This window comes from Pempheris klunzingeri, chromosome 14 (genome assembly GCF_042242105.1).
Source record: "Pempheris klunzingeri isolate RE-2024b chromosome 14, fPemKlu1.hap1, whole genome shotgun sequence".
In the NCBI taxonomy this organism is placed as follows: domain Eukaryota; kingdom Metazoa; phylum Chordata; class Actinopteri; order Acropomatiformes; family Pempheridae; genus Pempheris; species Pempheris klunzingeri.
The window spans coordinates 21,344,836-21,363,653 of record NC_092025.1 but is presented as its reverse complement, the minus strand read 5'-3'; the positions used below and the strand labels follow the sequence as shown (position 1 = coordinate 21,363,653).

The window sequence follows — 18,818 nt, the reverse complement described above, 5'->3', positions numbered from 1 at the left end:
CTCCGTGTGCAGCAAGCAGGAGAGCAAACTGTTTCTGACTGCAGGGAGAATGTAGGTCTTGAAAGGCTAAAAAGTAACTGGACATTTTGACAGTGAAAATGATTTTATAATTTTATCGTGGCCTATTTGACAAAGACATTTAGGGCTAATTCAGCAACAGCAAACACAAAGCAAGCAGGAAAAGCCTCTTGTGAAGCCAGTTAAAACCTTCACAGTGTACGGGTTTACCTAATATATTGATCACTGAGTTTAGAGCCAGTCTATTGCAATTCAATACAACAACTCAGCTGTGAATGACGCCCTTACACAGATAATAAGGCTCCGTTTTTTGCTCACAAAAGGTGTAAATCAAATGAAATGGTTATTGCCGAGGTGCAGCTGTACTGGGTACTGAGATTTTATTGTTTATTTTATTGCTCCCAACTAGTCATTAAATAAAGTCAACTAGTTGTAGGTATTAATCTAATTCAGCATTTATTATATTAATGTAATTAGTTAAAATAAATGGAAAATGATTGAGACTGTTTTGAGTAACACTGTGCTGCATTACAGAGAAATACAGAACCGTAATAATGAACCTCTAAAATATTATTTTTTTTATTTTACACTACTGGAAAAAGCTGCCAAACATTAAACTGGTCCATTTCCACAATAATCCATGTTCAGCGCTTCTCTCCCTAAATGAAATGTGTGTGATTCGGGCCTACCTGAGCTGTGTGAGACCTCCTGGTGGCCGAGGTCAAGGAAACCTTACAGCGCTTGATCTCATCCTCCAGGCTCATCTTCTCGGCCGCTGACTGATTGCTGAAGAAACAACGAGGAAAGAAGTGAGCAAAAAAGGTCTGCGAGGCGTTTTAGGTTTGAGCTTCACCGTCACCTCTCGCTCACCTCAGCTCCAGGAAATCAGCCAACTTTACATCATAGTCGGTTGTCTTCTGTCGGATGTCTCGGGTAAGACTGTGACAACATGAATAAAAGTAATTAGAGATCAAAGATCACTTGATGCATTTTATTTTCATAGAAGTTTAACTTAACCCTTCTATGCACATTTAATGTGTAATGTGTTCACACTTCGTGCTGACTGTGTGTCATTAGAGAAAAACAGGGACGTGTCCACAAAGTGAGCGAAACACACAATTTCAAGTTGTGTGTAAAACCAAAAGTGAAATTTACAGGATAATTCTGGTAGTTTTAAAGCTATAGTCTATTTTTTTTTGGATATTTTGGCTTTGAAATTACTGGGCTGTAATGTAATATTACAGATGGATAGCTAAATGACTTTATTAACTTGCCATAGCAGCCAGGTACATCTGAATACAATGAGAACACTATAAAAACAAAACTAGAATGGAGAGAATCAAAAATACAGGCTTATCAAAGTACATCCACTAATCCGAATAAACAGATGCACACATTGAGAAAATAAATCTAATATTGATCCATGTGATCATGTGATTTGCGGTCTTACCTCCCCTGTTCCTCCACCAAGTCCTCCATCTCCACCTTCAGGGACTTCAGTACTTCCTGGTTGGCTTTCTTCTCCTTCTGGTCCTTCTTCACCTCCTCTTCCAGCTTCTGCTGGAACAGCGCCTGCTCCTTATTGGTCACCTTGACGAGAGGAAACAGCCAATAACATTCAGAGTCTGCTCATCACTTACAAATCCACTCCAATTATAACTGCCTATGGACCTACTTGTATATTGGCAATGATCTTCTGCAGGTCTTCCTCAAGGTCAGCGAGGTCTTCTTTGTGCCTTACGTTAACTTGGTCGCAGCCGTTCTCCATTTTCTTGATCTCCTGCGGCAGCTTCTCGTTGCTCTTTTGCTTTTTGTTGAGGTCGCCCTGGCGGAAAACAAGGCCAAAAAGGTCAAACAAGAAACTCAGTAGGAGTCAACTAAACAATATATCGACCGATGTTAGATTATTCTAGAAATGTTGTGAATTTATACCAGTGAATGCTCGATTCTGATTGGCTGCATTAAATGAGTAACCATAGCAACAGGGGCACAGTCAGAGCCTCTGTTTTTTAAGTGTAATTTAATTTAATCACAGAAATCTTCATCTAACGTCACACTGGCTGTCAGTAGCGTTACACATGGCATTTGTCAATCAGATATAAAACCAGATATTGATTTAAGGACTGATGTGGATATAGCTGGATAGTTAGTTGTCACATCATGGTCACTGTTGGTCAACCGTACAAATTATCATTGAGTGTTATTTGCCAAGAGAAAATGGTACAAGTTGGACAAGGCCCTTCGAGGTGTTCGTAATCAGGAACTAATGGACTCTGAGCCTCCCTGTCGTCCATAAATTATTGATAACGCATACGTACTGTCAGTTATTATCCCTTACATGTCGGCCGATAATAAAAAGAAACTGCAGCACAGAAATGGCAAACAAGGTTTTTGGATGTATCAAAAACAAAAGTGTCCATTCATCTCAAATTTTAGACAAATTTCCTGAGAATCAGCAAAACAAAATCTTTGCATCCACTTCAGTTATGCAAATATTAGGAATAGATTAATCGATATAAACACTTGGTGGCACTAAATCTCCAGAGGAAGAAGATGCGACAGGATGACGTAATTAAAAGAGCATCAGTCAAACCCCACACAGTTGGAAAACTGTGAAGAAAATGTGTTGGAAACATGGCTTTTATGTTTGGTTGATGCATTAAATGTGAGAAAGGTTACAGTCTCCTCGTCGCCTAACTGATGTGAGTTCAACCAAACCGATAAGGAGCATCAATAACAGTGGTAGAAATAATAAAACCCTCACAACATCATCGCTGCTCCTAAATATCTAAATCAGTGTCGGCCTCAAAAAACTAAAAAAATTTTTGTTCCGATTATGTTAATAGATGTGTACATTTTATTTTATACTGCTCTTTATACAGTACTTCTTTTTTTTATATTTTATTCTATATATTTATCGTGGCTTAAACCGGGACCTGAGAACATAATTTCGTACCTCCCCATGTGTAAATGTGTGTTGGTATGACAAATAAAGTTCCTTGAATCCTTGAAACTCACCGGGCAGCTCTCCAAACGCTCCAGAAGCTCTGTGTTCACCGCTACGCTCCTCATCATCTCCTGAGATGTCTAACATAACACACACAAAAAAAAAATAGCACTTCAGACTTACAGTTCAACATCAATTCATTCTCGTTGATCTAAAAAGCCGGTGGGAGGTTGGTAATAACCTGTACGGATGCATGCTTCTTCATAATGTCTTCCTCGGGTGTTACTGAAGCGGCTCCATCTGAAGACGGAGCAGCTTCATCTTGAACCTCACTGGAGTAAAGGTCAAGGTCCAGCTCCTCGTAGTCATTAGGCAAAAAATAAGTGGCTTGCTGTTGACCGTCACCGTTTGTCCAAGGAGAAAAGGGGTCCGGCCCTGGCAGAGTAACTCCATGCAGCTGGCCGAGCGGCAGAGGAGGGATGCAGCCAAATGCATAAGGACTCGGGAGGATGGGACAAACTTCTGTCTGAGCAGATGAACTGTCCAGATAGCATTTGAAAGCAGGATCATGACTCTCCTGATAATCAGGAGACGGAGAGTTTGTGTCTGGATCATCTATTATGTCCAGCTCATCCAGGCTGGGTCCGTGTCCAGCCTGCTGCAGGGAGACGGCGTGCCTGGTCAGGCCGATACACCTCCTCATCTTTATGAAGCGAAGGGACTCCAGGAGGAAGGGCTCGAAGCCGCCCGCCTCTTCGATCTTCTGCCGAGCCACGAGAGGGAAATTTACCAGCTCACCCACCAGCAGAGGATCCTCAGCCACCAGGGGACCGTGCTCCTCCAAGATCTGAGCAAAGTAGCTGCAGCAGGAGGGAGACGTTCAAACATTCATGTCACAAGGAGCGTTTTGGCGACTGATCTAAGAACAGAACAACAATTCAAACCGCTCATATTTGATTGTGTCACCAGCACCTGAAGTGATTATTGAAGTGTCTCACATGCCTCTAGAGCCGTGGTCCCGTTTCATTTCACCCTCTCACTCATTTAACTCTCTTTTAATCTGTAACTATTTATTTGCATGCTTTTATTGTCTTTTAAATGCATCCTCTCTTAATCTTTAACTATTTATTTGCTTAAATACTGGGATTTATTATGTTAAATTTGTTGAACTTTATCAAAATGGAAACAAATTTGCCTCACCTGTTGAAATCCGACTTAATTACCGTATTTACCGGACTATAAGCCGCTACTTTTTTCCCACGGTTTGAACCCTGCGGCTTATACAACGATGCGGCTAATCTATAGATCTTATAGTCTGGTGCGACTAATACATGTAAAAATATTTTTTTCTTTTAAAATTTTGTGGGTGCAGCTTATATTCCGATGCGCTCTATAGTCCGGTAAATACGGTACTACAAATTAAAGATCGATTCCTGGCACGTTTAAAATAATCTGTTTGAATAATTATTTGTCTTCATGTAAAACCCTTAAATTGTGTTTATATTCTTTCTCCATTGTTGAAAAACTCCTGTATTTCTGAATCCACAAATTAGAGTTGGGTTGGCGTCTGGTTTTGACAGCGTGGTTCCGTATATGAGATTAAAACATGAAATAAGTCTTGATCTCTTTCTAAACAACACAACAAATTTAAAAAAATGGCGACAGTGGAATCGTCCATACTCACTCATACAAACTCTCTTTTGTCGGGTCAGGGTTGTTGTCCAAAATCTTTTTATAGTGACCTCTGTGTCTGGTGCTGTTGTACTGGCCCTCAAAATAAGCCACTTGCTCTCGAAGATGACTGGGAACACTGAACAGATCAGCGGGTTGAAGGAACGATCTGTTGACACCAGACCTCAGTGTTATAAATGGTTATAAACAAACAGGAAACGTTGCAATACAACACTGAGCATTTGTGTCAATGGCGCCACTTACAAAGAGTCATCCTCAAAAAAGTCTTGGTCCCATTCTCGTGGAGTTTCGGCCCTGTCCTCAGGGAAAACATAAAAACCCTGAGGGGAAGATGAGAGGAAAACACTTGAGACTGATGCTACACGGCCATTTTCTTTTAAAACCAAGAACAACCAATCCAACGTCTTCCCACCCTTGGCTCTTTGTGTTTCTTTTTCCGTCCTCGACTCTTCATAGGTGAATTCTGACATGAAAACAGAGAATTCTACAAGTTTAAAGACATCTTAAATATTAAAGAGGGATCAGGCAAGACTTCAAAAGGAATAACTCGACATTTTGGGAAATATAAAACAGCTCTTTGGTTTTCGTGCAGATTTAAGTGGTTAATCAGTGAGCTTACGAGGTGCTCTTTGGACGATAATGTTCACCAAAATTAAATTTAAATGCTCTGAAAAACCTTTTTAGTTCACCTTACATTCAATTTCACAAGGGGCTGAACAATTAATTGAAATATTATCAGAATGACAATAAGGCCAAGTCCAATAATCAGATCGCAGGAGGTGCAGTTTGTTAAGAAAAAGGGGAAAATGTGTCACAACGTGATTTTAAATAATTGTATAAATAATTCATAGATCATATTATCCAGATGTAAAAGGTATAGATTCAAGCAAAAATCATATTTTAATTTTTAATCTTTTTTAAGACTCAAAACACAATCACTGTTTCTGTCAAAATAATCTCAGCATGATATTAAGGGGGCTTAAGGTGAATCCCCTTAGAAACCTATAGGTATTTAGTCTCCTGGGTGCATAAAAGACCAGGTTTACAAGACTTACATTTTGACTTTCATCAGATTTTTTTATGACTGAACAATGTCCATCTGAAAAACAAAGAATTGGAAATCAGAGCAAAAACAACAACAAATAAACTGGGGTTTAAATCAAATTGTGGTAAAGTTAAATATACGTACCCATATCAAAATACTCATCCAGTATAGAGTGGCAGGAGACATACTCGTCTCTATGCTCCTCCAGAGTCCAGATAAAGAGTCTCATGTCATGTGGTGGGGCCTGTTTTAGGTATTCAGTCACTGTCAAGCCAATGCTTGAAAAAAACTCCGGCCTAGTGCCGAGTTTATCTATAATCACCTCCTGCAACGGACCAAAGTTGAGCAAAAAAGCCAAGTCCAGTTCCTCCAGCTGTCCTGCGTAGCGCTCGATGAAGGATTTGGCAGAAGTCAGACCTGAAGAAAGGAGCATGTAGTCAGTCGCACAATTTTTATCTGACTTCTGTATGAAAATGTTCTTCTTTCTTAGTTTGTGTCACTTTCCTACCAGTCAAAGTGACCCATTTGTAAAACTCTGATATATTTTGACTAAAATAAACTCAAGTTCCCCCATTTAAAGGACTAGTTCTGTTTTTTGTGGAGCTCTTATCCATAGTGAGTGTGCTAAACAATGTGCTGCTGTGGACGGGGGCATCAGAAAAATATATTTTAGCCACTGTAGGGATGCTTAATGAAGAGAGGACACCAAGATACATTCAAGAAGTTCATGTAGGTTTACGAGCTCGGAGTCCAACATCACAGGCATAGATGAGAAAAAGAATACAGAGTAAAGCGTCCACATATTTAGGATTCTGCAAGCAATATCTGGTTTCAAGTATGTGAGGGGATGCCCCCAGATGGACTTGATCTTTCCTTGGACCGATCAGTTGTCCAGACGAAGCGAGTCAGGAGTCAGGAGAGTAGAGTGCTGACTTGAGGGTGACATATATACCATCTATGACACATGTTCCTGCAGCATGTTACATGAGAAAAACCTTCTAACAATTAACTAGAAAAAAAAAAGGATAAGTACCCCTCCTCAAATAATCTGAACTATCCCTTTAAGAGTAACATGATAAATGCTGACCTGCATTGTTGAGTTGGCACGCCCACTTGTTGAGTTTAGGATTTATATCCAGACAGCTACTGAGGACTTCAATAAGGATTCGAGCCCAAACCCGGTTCTTCCTCTCCAGCAGCAGCTCCACAACCTGACCCACAGTCTCCAGCGGCTCCTGCTGCCAGTTCAGTATCCTGCCGGCCAACTGGTTTCCCCTCGACAAGTCCAGCTCCAGCCAGGGCTTCAGCCTGCCGGTCAGGGCCGACACATTGAGGCCCTGCTCCTCTCTCAGCAGCTCCATGTTCTGGCTGGTCTGAAGAAGAACTCGATCTCTGTACAGCAGCCAGGCTGACGACACAGGAACGTGACAGAAAAAGATTTTTACAGATATTTTGGTGTCTGCTGATGAGTAACAAGAGGCTGCCGCAAAAAAGTGGCAAAGTTATCTTTTAGTTACTTTTTGACCAATCTTCATATCTCTAAAATCTTCAGCTAAAAGGGTATTTAAGTCAATAAACCATAATAATTAATAGAAATACTGAGGCGTTCGGCGAGGTACCTTTCTGTTGACTCTGGGGTGCCGATTCTTCCTTCTGCTGCAGAATCTCATCATTGATCACCTGGTTTTCTTGAAATGACTGCTTATGCTCCTTCCTCTTGAGTTTGCGCTCTTCCTTTGATTTTAACTTCTTCAGACTGAAAAGAGAAGAGAGAAATGCAGTTACTTAGAAATCTTTGACCTCTTTGACCAGCGAGGTTACCCCAAAGCATTACATTACAGCCAATGTAACCTGTTTGATTTTTATCATTTCTGTCAGATGTAAGTCTGGAGAGGATCATGTGTTTGGAATCTGTCCACTGTTCACTCTGCCGTATTTCTCTGGCATCATTTGCGTTAAAATGTTCTCACTTGCAGCAAGTGAAAGCCTAAAGTCTCAGCTATAAACAAATATGTTTTAATGTAGACAAATTAGCTAATTTGTGATTAAGGTCATTTTTTTCCCACCAAACAAATATTTGAACTGAAAGTGTCACTTTGTAGTTAATCTATGATTTGCTGTTTGCTTCAGAAGAACCAAAGAAATAAAATAAAACTCCATATTGACAATATTGAATTGCATAGCAGCGTATTATTTAGCCTAACCTAATCTTCATGGAGTTATTGTCACGTGACTGCAGCCTCACCTTGTACATTTCTGATTCACTTTTGGCTTCTTTGGGATCTCCGGTTTGGGGATGGCAACGTCAAACTGAAGAGAGAAAAAGAAAAAAAAAAAACTCAGGGTCAAAAACATGAATCCAGTGATTCATGAGCTGCGTGACTGTAAAAGCTGGCTTTACCTGCAGAGAATGACCTTACCTTACATTTCATCAGGCCTGTTGGACCAAAGATTTTGATACAACAGATTTGACCAACACAGTTTGGAGTCAGACATTTCTCTAGGAGGAAATCCTGCAACACAAAAATAATGCATAAAGATCCAACTTAGGACTGGAGGATAAACAGCGTGAAAACAACACCCACCTCTTCTAAAACCTGCTGCTGTATGACACAATTTGATTGAACAGCAAGAAAAGGAATGCTGTTATGAAATCTAAACGTACCTTGTCATTCATTTCAAAGAAAGATGATGCCTTCAGGCTTTTCCAACAGATGATGTGATACTCAATGATGCAGCGCTGACAGCAGCATATCTGAATGAAGCCCTACAGAAAAACACACACACACACACACGATTAAAGTCCATCAGTGATTTAAAATTTGCTCTCCGAAGCGCCGCCTTGGTGGCCGACTGTGTTTCACGGCTGCCGCTTACCTTAAAATCTGGGTCAGTGAAGTAGATTTCAGCTTTCAAAAAGCCGTGGCATTTCTCATGTCGACAAATGGCATCAGGAGTGGGAGGAAATCTGCACAACTCTATAGAACTATCCAGAATTTCCTAAAAAAATTAAATTCAAGAGGATTGCATATAGGTGATCAGAAATTTCTAACTGGCTCAGCCAAGGATGATTTAGGTGTCATGATTTAAATTTACTTTTTATTTCTTCCTTTATGGATACTTTTGTGTGTTTTATTCTATTCTAATTCAAATATTTGAGTATTTGTAGTGGGGAGCAAACATGCATTTCACTGGGCAATCATGTGTTGTGTAATAACAACAAAGCTGAACCATGGATAGTAATGGGAGGCACTATCTGAGGTCCTATATTCAAACACACATGCTTCTAAATAATCTTTCAAAAAATACTTAAAAATCACAAATGTACAATGACAACATACCTTGAAATAGTCTGGCTGCGTTTCTTTAACAATCTCTTTCGTTAAAGGCCACGTGAGTTTACCCGGAGTTATTTGATTCTTGACCATCTGCAGAGAATCTGAAAACTGCTCCAGAGCGACTGCAAACCTGTTCGAAGAAGAGACGCACATGTTGGGCAGTTTGAAACGGCAGAAAGGTGGGAATCACCGGCAAAGACGAGATGCTCCCGCACCTGTTCTCCCTGATATAGACCCTGCCGACAGCATAGTAAACCAGACACTGAAAGGTCCTCTCCTCATATGATTTGATCTTCTCCAGAAGTCTTTGTGCTTCTCCAAGTTCCTGTTCAACAGAGCAACCACACTTGAAATGACTTTATATATTTTGCACTATATGTTCTAAACGGTTTACTTGCTGCGGTTTTGCAAAATGCTTCTCTGTTTTCATGTTGTGCATAAAAAATGTATTGATTGGAATAAAGAAAACCTTTTACAAGTTGAGAAAAATTATCAGAACTGTTTGTGTCCACTTTTCTCACTCACACAGATGTCATCATGTACGATAGAGCGCAAAGACTGAAATGTGTGTGACCCAAATGCCCCAGATAAAGGCAGAGGCTAATTCATGGACGGGAGGATTTACGGTCACGAAATGCTCAAACCTGATTGTCATAAACAGGCTGATTTACCTCAGACTGGCCGATTTCTGTCAGGGACGACGCACGGCCGTACAGCAACAGCAGCACATCCACTGTGGAAAGTCCAAATTCCTGAGAAAGCAAAAATGCTTAACCTTGATGCTGTTCTGAAAATCCCACAGATCATATGAGAACGTACAAAGAGAACCATTATTCACAAATGTTTCACAACAAATAGTTACAGTTGACAGTGGAGAGGAAACTTGGGGAGAAAGAGAAGAAGAAAAAGAAGAAGAAGGTCTCTAGCTGGAAATAAACCAATGATTTTGAATTTAACTGGTATACGTCGTCACCAGAAAGTCATATTGTTGTGTAGGTGGTGCAGAGTGAACAAATAATATAACAGATCAACATGTTTGTATAGTTTTACTACGAACACCACTACAAGTCACTGAAATATTTAGAAAACAATAATAGAAAGGCTAAAAACTGTATACATCTATGTCTCCGCCATTGTTTTTTTAATGTCTCTTACCTTGTTCTTTGTTATTTTTCTAATTCCAGCAGGATTTTCAGTGTGGTGTGATACCTCTACTCTTTGCTGCTTGTGATGAAATGTGTTACAGCATCATTTCCACCAGTGTTCACTGAAATCTGATCTTTTCTGTATATTTACTCCCTTTCTCGTTTTATATTTCTTGTGTAGAAAGACAGACAGTTAAAGCTCAGTTTACATTTGTAGACAAACCATTACGTCACGTCTTGTGCATAAATACTCTGCAAACATTCTCCGAAGCTGCTTGCACAAAAACACAAGCTGTGCAGCAGTTTTGGCACTGGGTTACACATCAGCGATAGGCTCACCGTGGGTGTGCTGGTTTCCAGTAAGGCCAGTGCCTGGCTGAAGGCCTGCTCTGCGTTGCGGCTGCGGAGGTCAGTCAGAGCAGTGTGAGCATCCTGCACCATAGATCTCAACATTGTGCACATGGATACTTTACTATTATCCACTTTCTGGGTCTGAAAGGAGGAAAAACATCACAGCAGGTCAGCCACCTCATTTAATACTGACATGACTAATAAGATGCCACTAAATAGGAGGAGACCAACACATTAGTCCACACTAGCAGTGTGTCTATGTCACTCTGTAATCTCTTAACTCTGCTAATAACAGCCACATTAGCCACAATAGGGTAGAAGACCTGGATTAAAATCACTGACCAGGGCAGGTAACTAATGTTAAAATCACCACACACACCCACAGACAGAAATAAACAGCAGCATGAAAAACCTGCAGTTGAGTTAAATGACACATAAGCAAAGCAGTACCTCATTTTCAGACGGGGAACTTCTGTTCTTTGTTTTCTTCTTTGGTGCTGGACTCTCTTTGCCCGCTCCTTTGCCATTTTTTGAAGAAAACTCACTGGAGGCACAGAGTTTTAAACCAGCTACACGTCATTACTTTGTGTGGTTTAAGCTTTTAGCAGGAAATCGCATGTTCTCACACACACCTACAGCTACCTGCTGGCCTTCATCTAACTACAGGTCCTCCTCACTTTAGTCTGTTTGACATAATAATACAGTTATTGTTGTCAGGCTGTTATTTAATAATATCGTCCATTAGAGCTTGTTGCATCTTTATAAGACATCATGAAGTCATAAGACATAACTACATGTGAATAAAAAGAAAACAGGAAGCTAAATATGAAAGACTCTTAAATTAGATGCCAACAGAGGCAAATGTTAAAGTGATTATACTTTTTCAAATAATGTTATGGAAATTACTATATACTTTATTTTTCCTTTCTCAAATTTTGTTTATTAAAATGTCCACGTCGTACATGAATCAGTAGGTCTAATGCCCACTTCTGGACAGGTAAATAAACATAAGTATATACCTCCATACATGGAGAAACAGATAGAGAGACACTAACAGTGGTAACAGAAATTAAGTAAAAACTATTTAAAACAAAAACAATAAAACAACATGAAAACACATAAAATAAGTAACATAAAATAGCAGATAGTAAAAATGTAAATAAAAAATTTAAAATAAATTAATAAATAAAGACAAATTAATCTTACATCAAAACAATACTACAATATTTTCCCAAGAGTAAAGCTATCATTAATTGTAGAAATTACTACATCCTCTCATATTCATCCCTCTGCAAAGTTAAGAAAAAAACCCTAAGTACAAACTTGTCAGATCTTCTTTCCTCGACATCTGTGCACTTTTCATGTATAACTACATTTTTTTTTTTTTAAAACAACAGAGAATTGAGGGTCCTAGTGAGCATAAATATGTCTAAATAAGCACTGACATGAGAGACGGTACTCCCACTAACCTTTTCAGCGGTTTAGAGTCTTTAGTGCTGCCCTCTGTCTTTGCAGTCCTTTCATTTTTCCCTGAAAAGAAAAGATCAGCCATTATGTTTTTAAACATCATTGATGTGATGATCTGATCAATCAGGGCACGAGTCGATTATTAATTAAGTCCGGTTCGTTCAACTCAGAGTGGAAGTGAAGTACAACAGAAAGTACGAGGCAGTGAAGACGGAGCGTCTATAAAATGGAGACACACGACTTCCTGTGTCGAGGCTACACTGCACTATGTGTCCGGAGCAGACGACGGTGAAAAGTGATTCCAGATGTCTTTCCTCGAGAGGTAACCTACTGATCCATCACAACTATCTATACTCACACAGATAAGAAACACCAAAGCTGCACAGACACAGCGCACATGGTGTCTACAAGTATCAGGAAGTTCAATTCAAAGATTTTTAACCCTTTAATGCCAAGTGTATCATATTTCATACATACACCTCTACATCATCAGTGTGATATTTCTTTGTGTATTATATTTTATAGGTTGTTTTTCTTTTTTTTTTTTTAAACAAACTGTGAGCAATAAATTGCACAAAAATGCCGGATGTAGCAAAAATTATACATAATTGATACAAATTAAAACTTTTTTTTTTTTTTTTACTTTTTTTCTTTTGTAATTTGTCAGAAGGTTCAATAAAAACTCCAGTTTCAAAAAATTTGAATTTTCTGGCAATTATTTCATGGTTCAGGCTTTAAAGGGTTGAGTATCCACCCTGATAGAGTTATTGTAAAAACACAAAACATGTAGATTATAATAAATATAAATATTCATAATCTGGGTGAATTAAGTTTTACACACATTATATGAGACGCAATAAAATAATCTAACAAAGCAACTAACACTTATTCCCATTATGGATTAGTCTGCAGATCATCGTTTGCTCTAAATGATGCCAAAAAACAGCGAACAACTCAAATCACCATTTCCCAGAAGTCAGTTATGTAAAATAACAAAAATGAATGAAAAATGAAATAACAAAAAACAAAGAATATATTTTTAGGTTTATAACAGGCTTCATGCACCTTTTCCAAAATCAAATTCAAGAACTTTTCAAACATTTTATTAATCCAAATCCAAGAATTACCAGCACTTTATTAAAAATACATTTAAAACGCCACAGTAAAATTCAAGGATTTCCAGCACCTGTGCGGACCGTATTATAAATAATTATCAAATGTTATTGTGGTGATTTTTACTGAACGCTGTAGTGGGTTGGACAGAACAGTGTCAGGTGTGTCAGCAGGCGTTGAAACAAACTCACCTGTGTGTTTGTCCACTTTAACCTGCGAGATCTGTCAACACACGAGTTAATTATTTACAGTGAGTCACATTAAACTTCAGCTGAAGACACATCAACACAAACAAATGATCCGGGGCCATTAATATGTCAGATAGAGTCTAAAAGCTGGACAAGACTGCGGTTATAACCAACTGAGGGTTATTTTCATAATCGATCAATTCATACAGCTTAATTTAACATTCATTCACACAGGAGGAATCTCATTGGAGAGGAGGAGACTGGGACACTTTGACATGCAGACTAGAGGAGACGGAGATCGAACCACCGATCCTCTGATTGGTGGACGACCCCCTTCTTCCTCTTATCATTTATCATTTTGTAAAACAAAACCCTTGAAATTGTCTCGCTGGAGCTGAGGAGGAGAAATGGACACTAAAATTTCATGTAACCACAACATGTGCAACCTGAAAGAACCTGGAGAGCAAAATCACAAACAAATATTGGTTTGGTGATACATTTTTATCTTTATTTTCTGCAACTAAACATTATTTTCATTGGCGATAACTTTGTGGAATCATTGATTAGTTGTTTGGTCCATAAAATGTCAGAAAATGGTGAAAAACATATAATAAATACATCATCATCACATTTAAGAAGCTGGAATCAGAAAACATACTCAAATCAATTAATTCATTATCAAAAGAATTGATCATTTATTAGACAACTAATCACTTAATCGTTACAACAAGCATTAAATTCCCTGATTTTCCTGAGTGGAACAGACTTTTTTAATTCCATTTCACCCATAATTAAAATTTGACAAATAATAAAATTAACTCAAGTGTCCTGTTTCTGTTGAAAGGACAAAGGTGCACCAACCTTATTGTGTGCAGCTGTGCTTATTACTGCACCAATCCTAAAAGAAACAGGTTTTCCCGGCTGGGGTTGTGACTCTCTTGCATCTGCTCTGTTCGCGCTGTCCGCTCTGCAGGAAATCACAAATATATAGTATCAATGACAACATGTCAGCCACACGTTTACCAGCATGTAGAAATCATGATTGTACACAGTGTGTGTCACGGCAGCACATACGTACCTTTTACTGTTTGTTTTCTTAAACTGTTCACCTGAAAACAAAGCACATAAACGTTAAGTTATGAGAGACAGAAAACTATAAAGGATGATTTCACTCAGATTGACTGGTTAGTTTTTCTTGCATGAGGAGAAATAATCAAGGTTAACAATAATTGTAGTTAAAAAAAAAAAAAGAAGGGTAATAATCAGAAAAAAGAAATCATTAAAGTCACATGTTTCCAAATAAAATCCAATATTCTCTAAGATTGATTTGGCAAATTTAGGAGACAGAAATTCAAAAGTTACTTGGAAAAAAAAAAAAAAAAAACTTGAATATGCTGAGATGTTAAAGTCATAACTCAACAAGTCACAAATTTATAAGAAAAAAAAAAAAAACATTGAAACCCAAAAACTAGTTTTTCCTCATTGCTAAAAATCTGTGATTAAAGTCACACAGTTACAAAAAAATTCTCCAAGATTGAAACTGGCAAATTTAGGAGATTACGAGAAATAATTTGAATATTCTGAGATTTTAAAGTCATAACTTTGCAACTCAACAAGTCACACATATATAAGGAAAAACACTATTAAAACATGAAAACTAGTGTTAAAGTCACGAGTATTTCCTCATCGCTAATAAGATGGAAATCTTGGATGGTGGTTAGCTCTGACTGTGATCAGTGGTTATTGATGGTTGATTGAAGGAGAAGAGACACAGCAGCACACAGTGTAAACGCTGTCTGACGCCTCCTGTGGTCAGTCTTTTGACCCTGCGAGGCCTCCGTGTCCAAATGTGGTCATTCCACACATACCACATATGTGTGAGCGGTCCATTGGCTCTCTGAAGTCTCTGAACTCTGACCACACACTTTACCGCAGACCATGTATGAACTTCCAGGTCACCGTCAGCACATTTCTCAGTCTATCTTTAGATGTTTGGAGCACAGCAATCACCTGTGACTCATTATCCAAAGGGCACTAACAAACCCAAAAAACCAGAAACTGTGCTCCAGAGACTAAAACAGGGCTTCCCTTAACTTTAGGTTTCACATTTTTCCTGAGCGTGACCTGGGGAGACTCCAGCATGTCGAGGCCAAAGAAGGAAATTTCTCTCACAGTTGCAAAGTATAATTTAATTAGGTCATCCACTGCAGACCTAATATAAATCAATCAATCGATCTTTATTTATATAGTGACAAATCACAACAGTGTTATCTTAAGACGCTTTCCATAAAGAACAGAACAAAACAACTCACAAATGTATGATGTGCATCATTTTTTCCTCATGAATTTACAGCTTCAATCCCCTGAACACATCGTCTTAACTCTACAATGTACAGTAGTGCAATAATTAGGTCTTAATTAGATCTTTAAATAACCATACACCTGCTTGTATTCAATTAAAAACAGAAAAATAAAAAAAACCTGCAAAGCTGTAATGCCTGTTCACTACTTTTCCTCCTTCTTCGAGCTTCGAGCTGTATGTAAATGAGGAGATGTGGCCGTGCTGTGGTACACAGGCTGCTTACCGACACCACAGTCTCCTAAACGCAGTGTAAAGCGGAAGATATAATGTGTGCACTATCTGTGTAGAAGGTGAAACATTAGGTTGAGGCACTTACTAATCTTTCATCTTTCACAAATGTGTGTTTTTTTAACAGGAAAGGGGGGAAAAAAGCAACAGTGAAAGTGAAATACAGTAAAAAATACCTCTGAAAGGATTCACTGCAGTGACAAATTTCACATGCTGCTGTTCCAGGTCTTTGATTCCCTCGTGGTCGTCCTTACAGAGACTCTGGGCTAAGCTGTTAGACTCAAGAGCCATGTTGACCTCTCCCAAGCAGAACAAGGCCTCACAGTAGCGGTAGTGACCCTGCAAACAAACCATGAAGTAACTTGTGACTCATAGCTGTTGTTTTCTTCACCGACTGAAATGAAGCATAGCGGGAATAAACTGCAGTAACAAGCAGTGCAGGTCCCTATAACGTGACCTCAGACACACTGCTAAATATGAATCAGAAAATATAAGCTATAACCTAAGAAAATATCAAAATTAGTTCAAGTGTACGATATATTTGGGATATTATCACCGCTTTACCTTGCTGTCACACAGTCCTTTTAGGAGACTGAAGCTGCTCACCAGGCAAAAGCCACCAGACTCCATTGACAAAGACCTGGATTCAAACTAAGCTCTTAAATACACCAAAGTCAAACAATAACGCAAACAAACTAGCAGCAACTCTCATGTTCTGTGAGGTAAAATGACAAATTTTGTCAATGGAGTTTGGCGGCTTGGAGGACAGCACAGACGGATGTAAGAGCTGCAGTTTCCCGTCATAAAGGGATGTCTGACGGCAAGATAAAGCCTTGAAACTGTTCTAAAAACAGCATTCGCTTAAATAAATAGATTTTTTTTAGGTGGCTAAAATATGTTTTTCTGCCTTGGGACTCCTGCCTGCTTCTCCAAACTGGGGGCATCTTGACCGCCATCAATGTAGGAAATATACCCACTGTGGATAAGTCGCTCATACAACCCCACTACAAAAAAAGAAATAATCAGAACTTTAATGCTGAATATCTCCTAATGTAGATTGGGCTCAGATATTTACATGTGTCTATAGTGGAAACTGATAATAGGGCTATAGTCAAAGTAACTGACTCATGTATGCATCAACTTGGCATATGTGGAATTGCTCAAATTTACTTTGAAGGGAGATTTTCTTGTCAGGGTTTTTCTTTGTAACATCCCCAACTTCTAGCAGTACCATAAAAGAGATAATTACCTTTGCCCAGAGTGGTTTTATCAGAGTGGCACGTTTTCCATCACCGGCTGCTTTTCTGTGAAAACCAAAAGTTCATGTTATAGTTTGGAGCATTTCTTAAACCTTGTGTGGGACTCAGAATCAGTCCTTCGTGCTAATCGTGACTAAAAACACTCCTATCGCACAAAAACAGACTTGGAGAATAAACCATGATGTAGTTGAATCAGGGTAACGTCCACTGAATTTGCCTGATTTCATTGTGTGTGAGCTGTTTATCTCCTGCAGTTATACTCCTATAACAATAGTGGGCAGAGGCACATCAGCTTCAGTTTCTTTTTGTGTTTCATCTGAATACAAACTCAGCTCTATCTTCAGGCAACACCCAACAGGTTAATTTCATACTCTGACTTCCTGGTATTCATTTCCAAGAAGTGAAAGGTTACTGAAGCTGCATAAAAAGGTCAACGTTAGCTCTCTTCCTCTCTCTATTGTATCTTAAGTTCTGTGGTGATGCTTTTTAAATCGTCACAGCTAATTACAATACATACAAATATTGAACTCACATCAGAGATAAGTGGTACTTACAGGAATTTTTTACATCGGATATAGCACAGGGCTCTGTTTCCATAAATGATGTGGTTGTCAGGGCTGGGTGAAGAGGAAATGAACTTCAGTTACAAAAGTACAGAGATTTATCAATTTATTAATAAACTGATGCAATCTAATATAAATAACTCAGCAATGGATTCTGTCTTTGTGCAGTTAATGTCCAAACTTTCATTACAGTAAATTATTACATGCAAACTCAATAAACTGATCTACTATATTTTAAACTGGGGCCTTGTTTTTACATATTTTAGTGTCCAAATGATACAAAAAGTTTTGGGATTGGTGCAGAAGATTGTTTTGCTGCTGACAGGCTCAGATTGTTATTCAAAGTGTCTGACAACATAATGCAAAGGATCCCTAGACCTGTAACATCCTTTTTGTTTAACCAGACGTTATATTGCTCTCTGTAAACACACCAGACTCCATTCACAAAAACACAAATTTTACCTACCAGAAAATAGGGTTGCTGCTTCAATGATTTAGTTTGTTTATGTTGTTGCACGTTACACAAATATTGTGTCAGATCCAGCTAACCCTTTAAAAGACTTAAGTGATACAATAAGACAAACAAACTAACCGATCAAGGCAGCAGAATACCAGCAGCTCCTGTGTTCTGTTAGGTTAAATTACTGTTTTTGTCAATGGAGTCTGGTGGCCTTGAAAAGTGCAATATAATGGCTGTTTGTGGTTAAACCAAAAGGATCTTCCAGGTCTGTCTCTGTAGGGATCCTTTCCATAATGTTGTCAGACGCTTAGAATAAAAATCAGCCTGTTTCGCAGCTGCTAGCTGAGGTGATCTACTGGACCAATTCCAAAACTTTTTATCCTTACAATGAATTTAAACCCAGAGTTACAACAGTTAAAATAACACATTTAGAACATTTCAGATTAAAGTTTCATGACTATTTAAGATAACATTAGAAAATGACTTACTAATATTTGATGGCTTTGGAATAAAACTTCACAGCGTCGTCATACTGCTCCTTTTTAAAGTTCTCATTGCCTTTCTTCTTCATTTCTTCGCTTTTCTGGAAGGGAAACAAGAAGAACATTTAGGGGGTAGCAGACTTAAGGGCTGCCAGTTTTT

The 18,818-nt window shown here is 38.6% G+C and overlaps 1 protein-coding gene across 1 annotated transcript in view; it reads right to left on the bottom strand.

Annotated features, from left to right (window-relative positions):
• ttc3 (tetratricopeptide repeat domain 3) overlaps positions 1-18,818 on the bottom strand; it is a 29,726-nt gene that overhangs the window by 6,420 nt on the left and 4,488 nt on the right. The window contains exons 9-38 of the mRNA XM_070844206.1: positions 18,665-18,759; positions 17,708-17,770; positions 17,144-17,198; positions 16,071-16,233; positions 14,383-14,413; positions 14,166-14,271; positions 13,308-13,338; positions 12,006-12,066; positions 10,987-11,080; positions 10,525-10,677; positions 9,712-9,792; positions 9,256-9,365; positions 9,044-9,170; positions 8,580-8,702; positions 8,368-8,469; positions 8,123-8,215; positions 7,948-8,012; positions 7,322-7,458; positions 6,790-7,110; positions 5,847-6,119; positions 5,713-5,756; positions 5,070-5,120; positions 4,901-4,977; positions 4,650-4,805; positions 3,207-3,825; positions 3,037-3,105; positions 1,694-1,843; positions 1,469-1,608; positions 889-957; positions 708-804 (exon numbers count right to left, since the gene is read on the bottom strand). Coding sequence (XP_070700307.1) covers positions 708-804; positions 889-957; positions 1,469-1,608; positions 1,694-1,843; positions 3,037-3,105; positions 3,207-3,825; positions 4,650-4,805; positions 4,901-4,977; positions 5,070-5,120; positions 5,713-5,756; positions 5,847-6,119; positions 6,790-7,110; positions 7,322-7,458; positions 7,948-8,012; positions 8,123-8,215; positions 8,368-8,469; positions 8,580-8,702; positions 9,044-9,170; positions 9,256-9,365; positions 9,712-9,792; positions 10,525-10,677; positions 10,987-11,080; positions 12,006-12,066; positions 13,308-13,338; positions 14,166-14,271; positions 14,383-14,413; positions 16,071-16,233; positions 17,144-17,198; positions 17,708-17,770; positions 18,665-18,759 — 3,756 coding nt within the window. The remainder of the gene's footprint in view (positions 1-707; positions 805-888; positions 958-1,468; positions 1,609-1,693; positions 1,844-3,036; positions 3,106-3,206; positions 3,826-4,649; positions 4,806-4,900; positions 4,978-5,069; positions 5,121-5,712; positions 5,757-5,846; positions 6,120-6,789; positions 7,111-7,321; positions 7,459-7,947; positions 8,013-8,122; positions 8,216-8,367; positions 8,470-8,579; positions 8,703-9,043; positions 9,171-9,255; positions 9,366-9,711; positions 9,793-10,524; positions 10,678-10,986; positions 11,081-12,005; positions 12,067-13,307; positions 13,339-14,165; positions 14,272-14,382; positions 14,414-16,070; positions 16,234-17,143; positions 17,199-17,707; positions 17,771-18,664; positions 18,760-18,818) is intronic.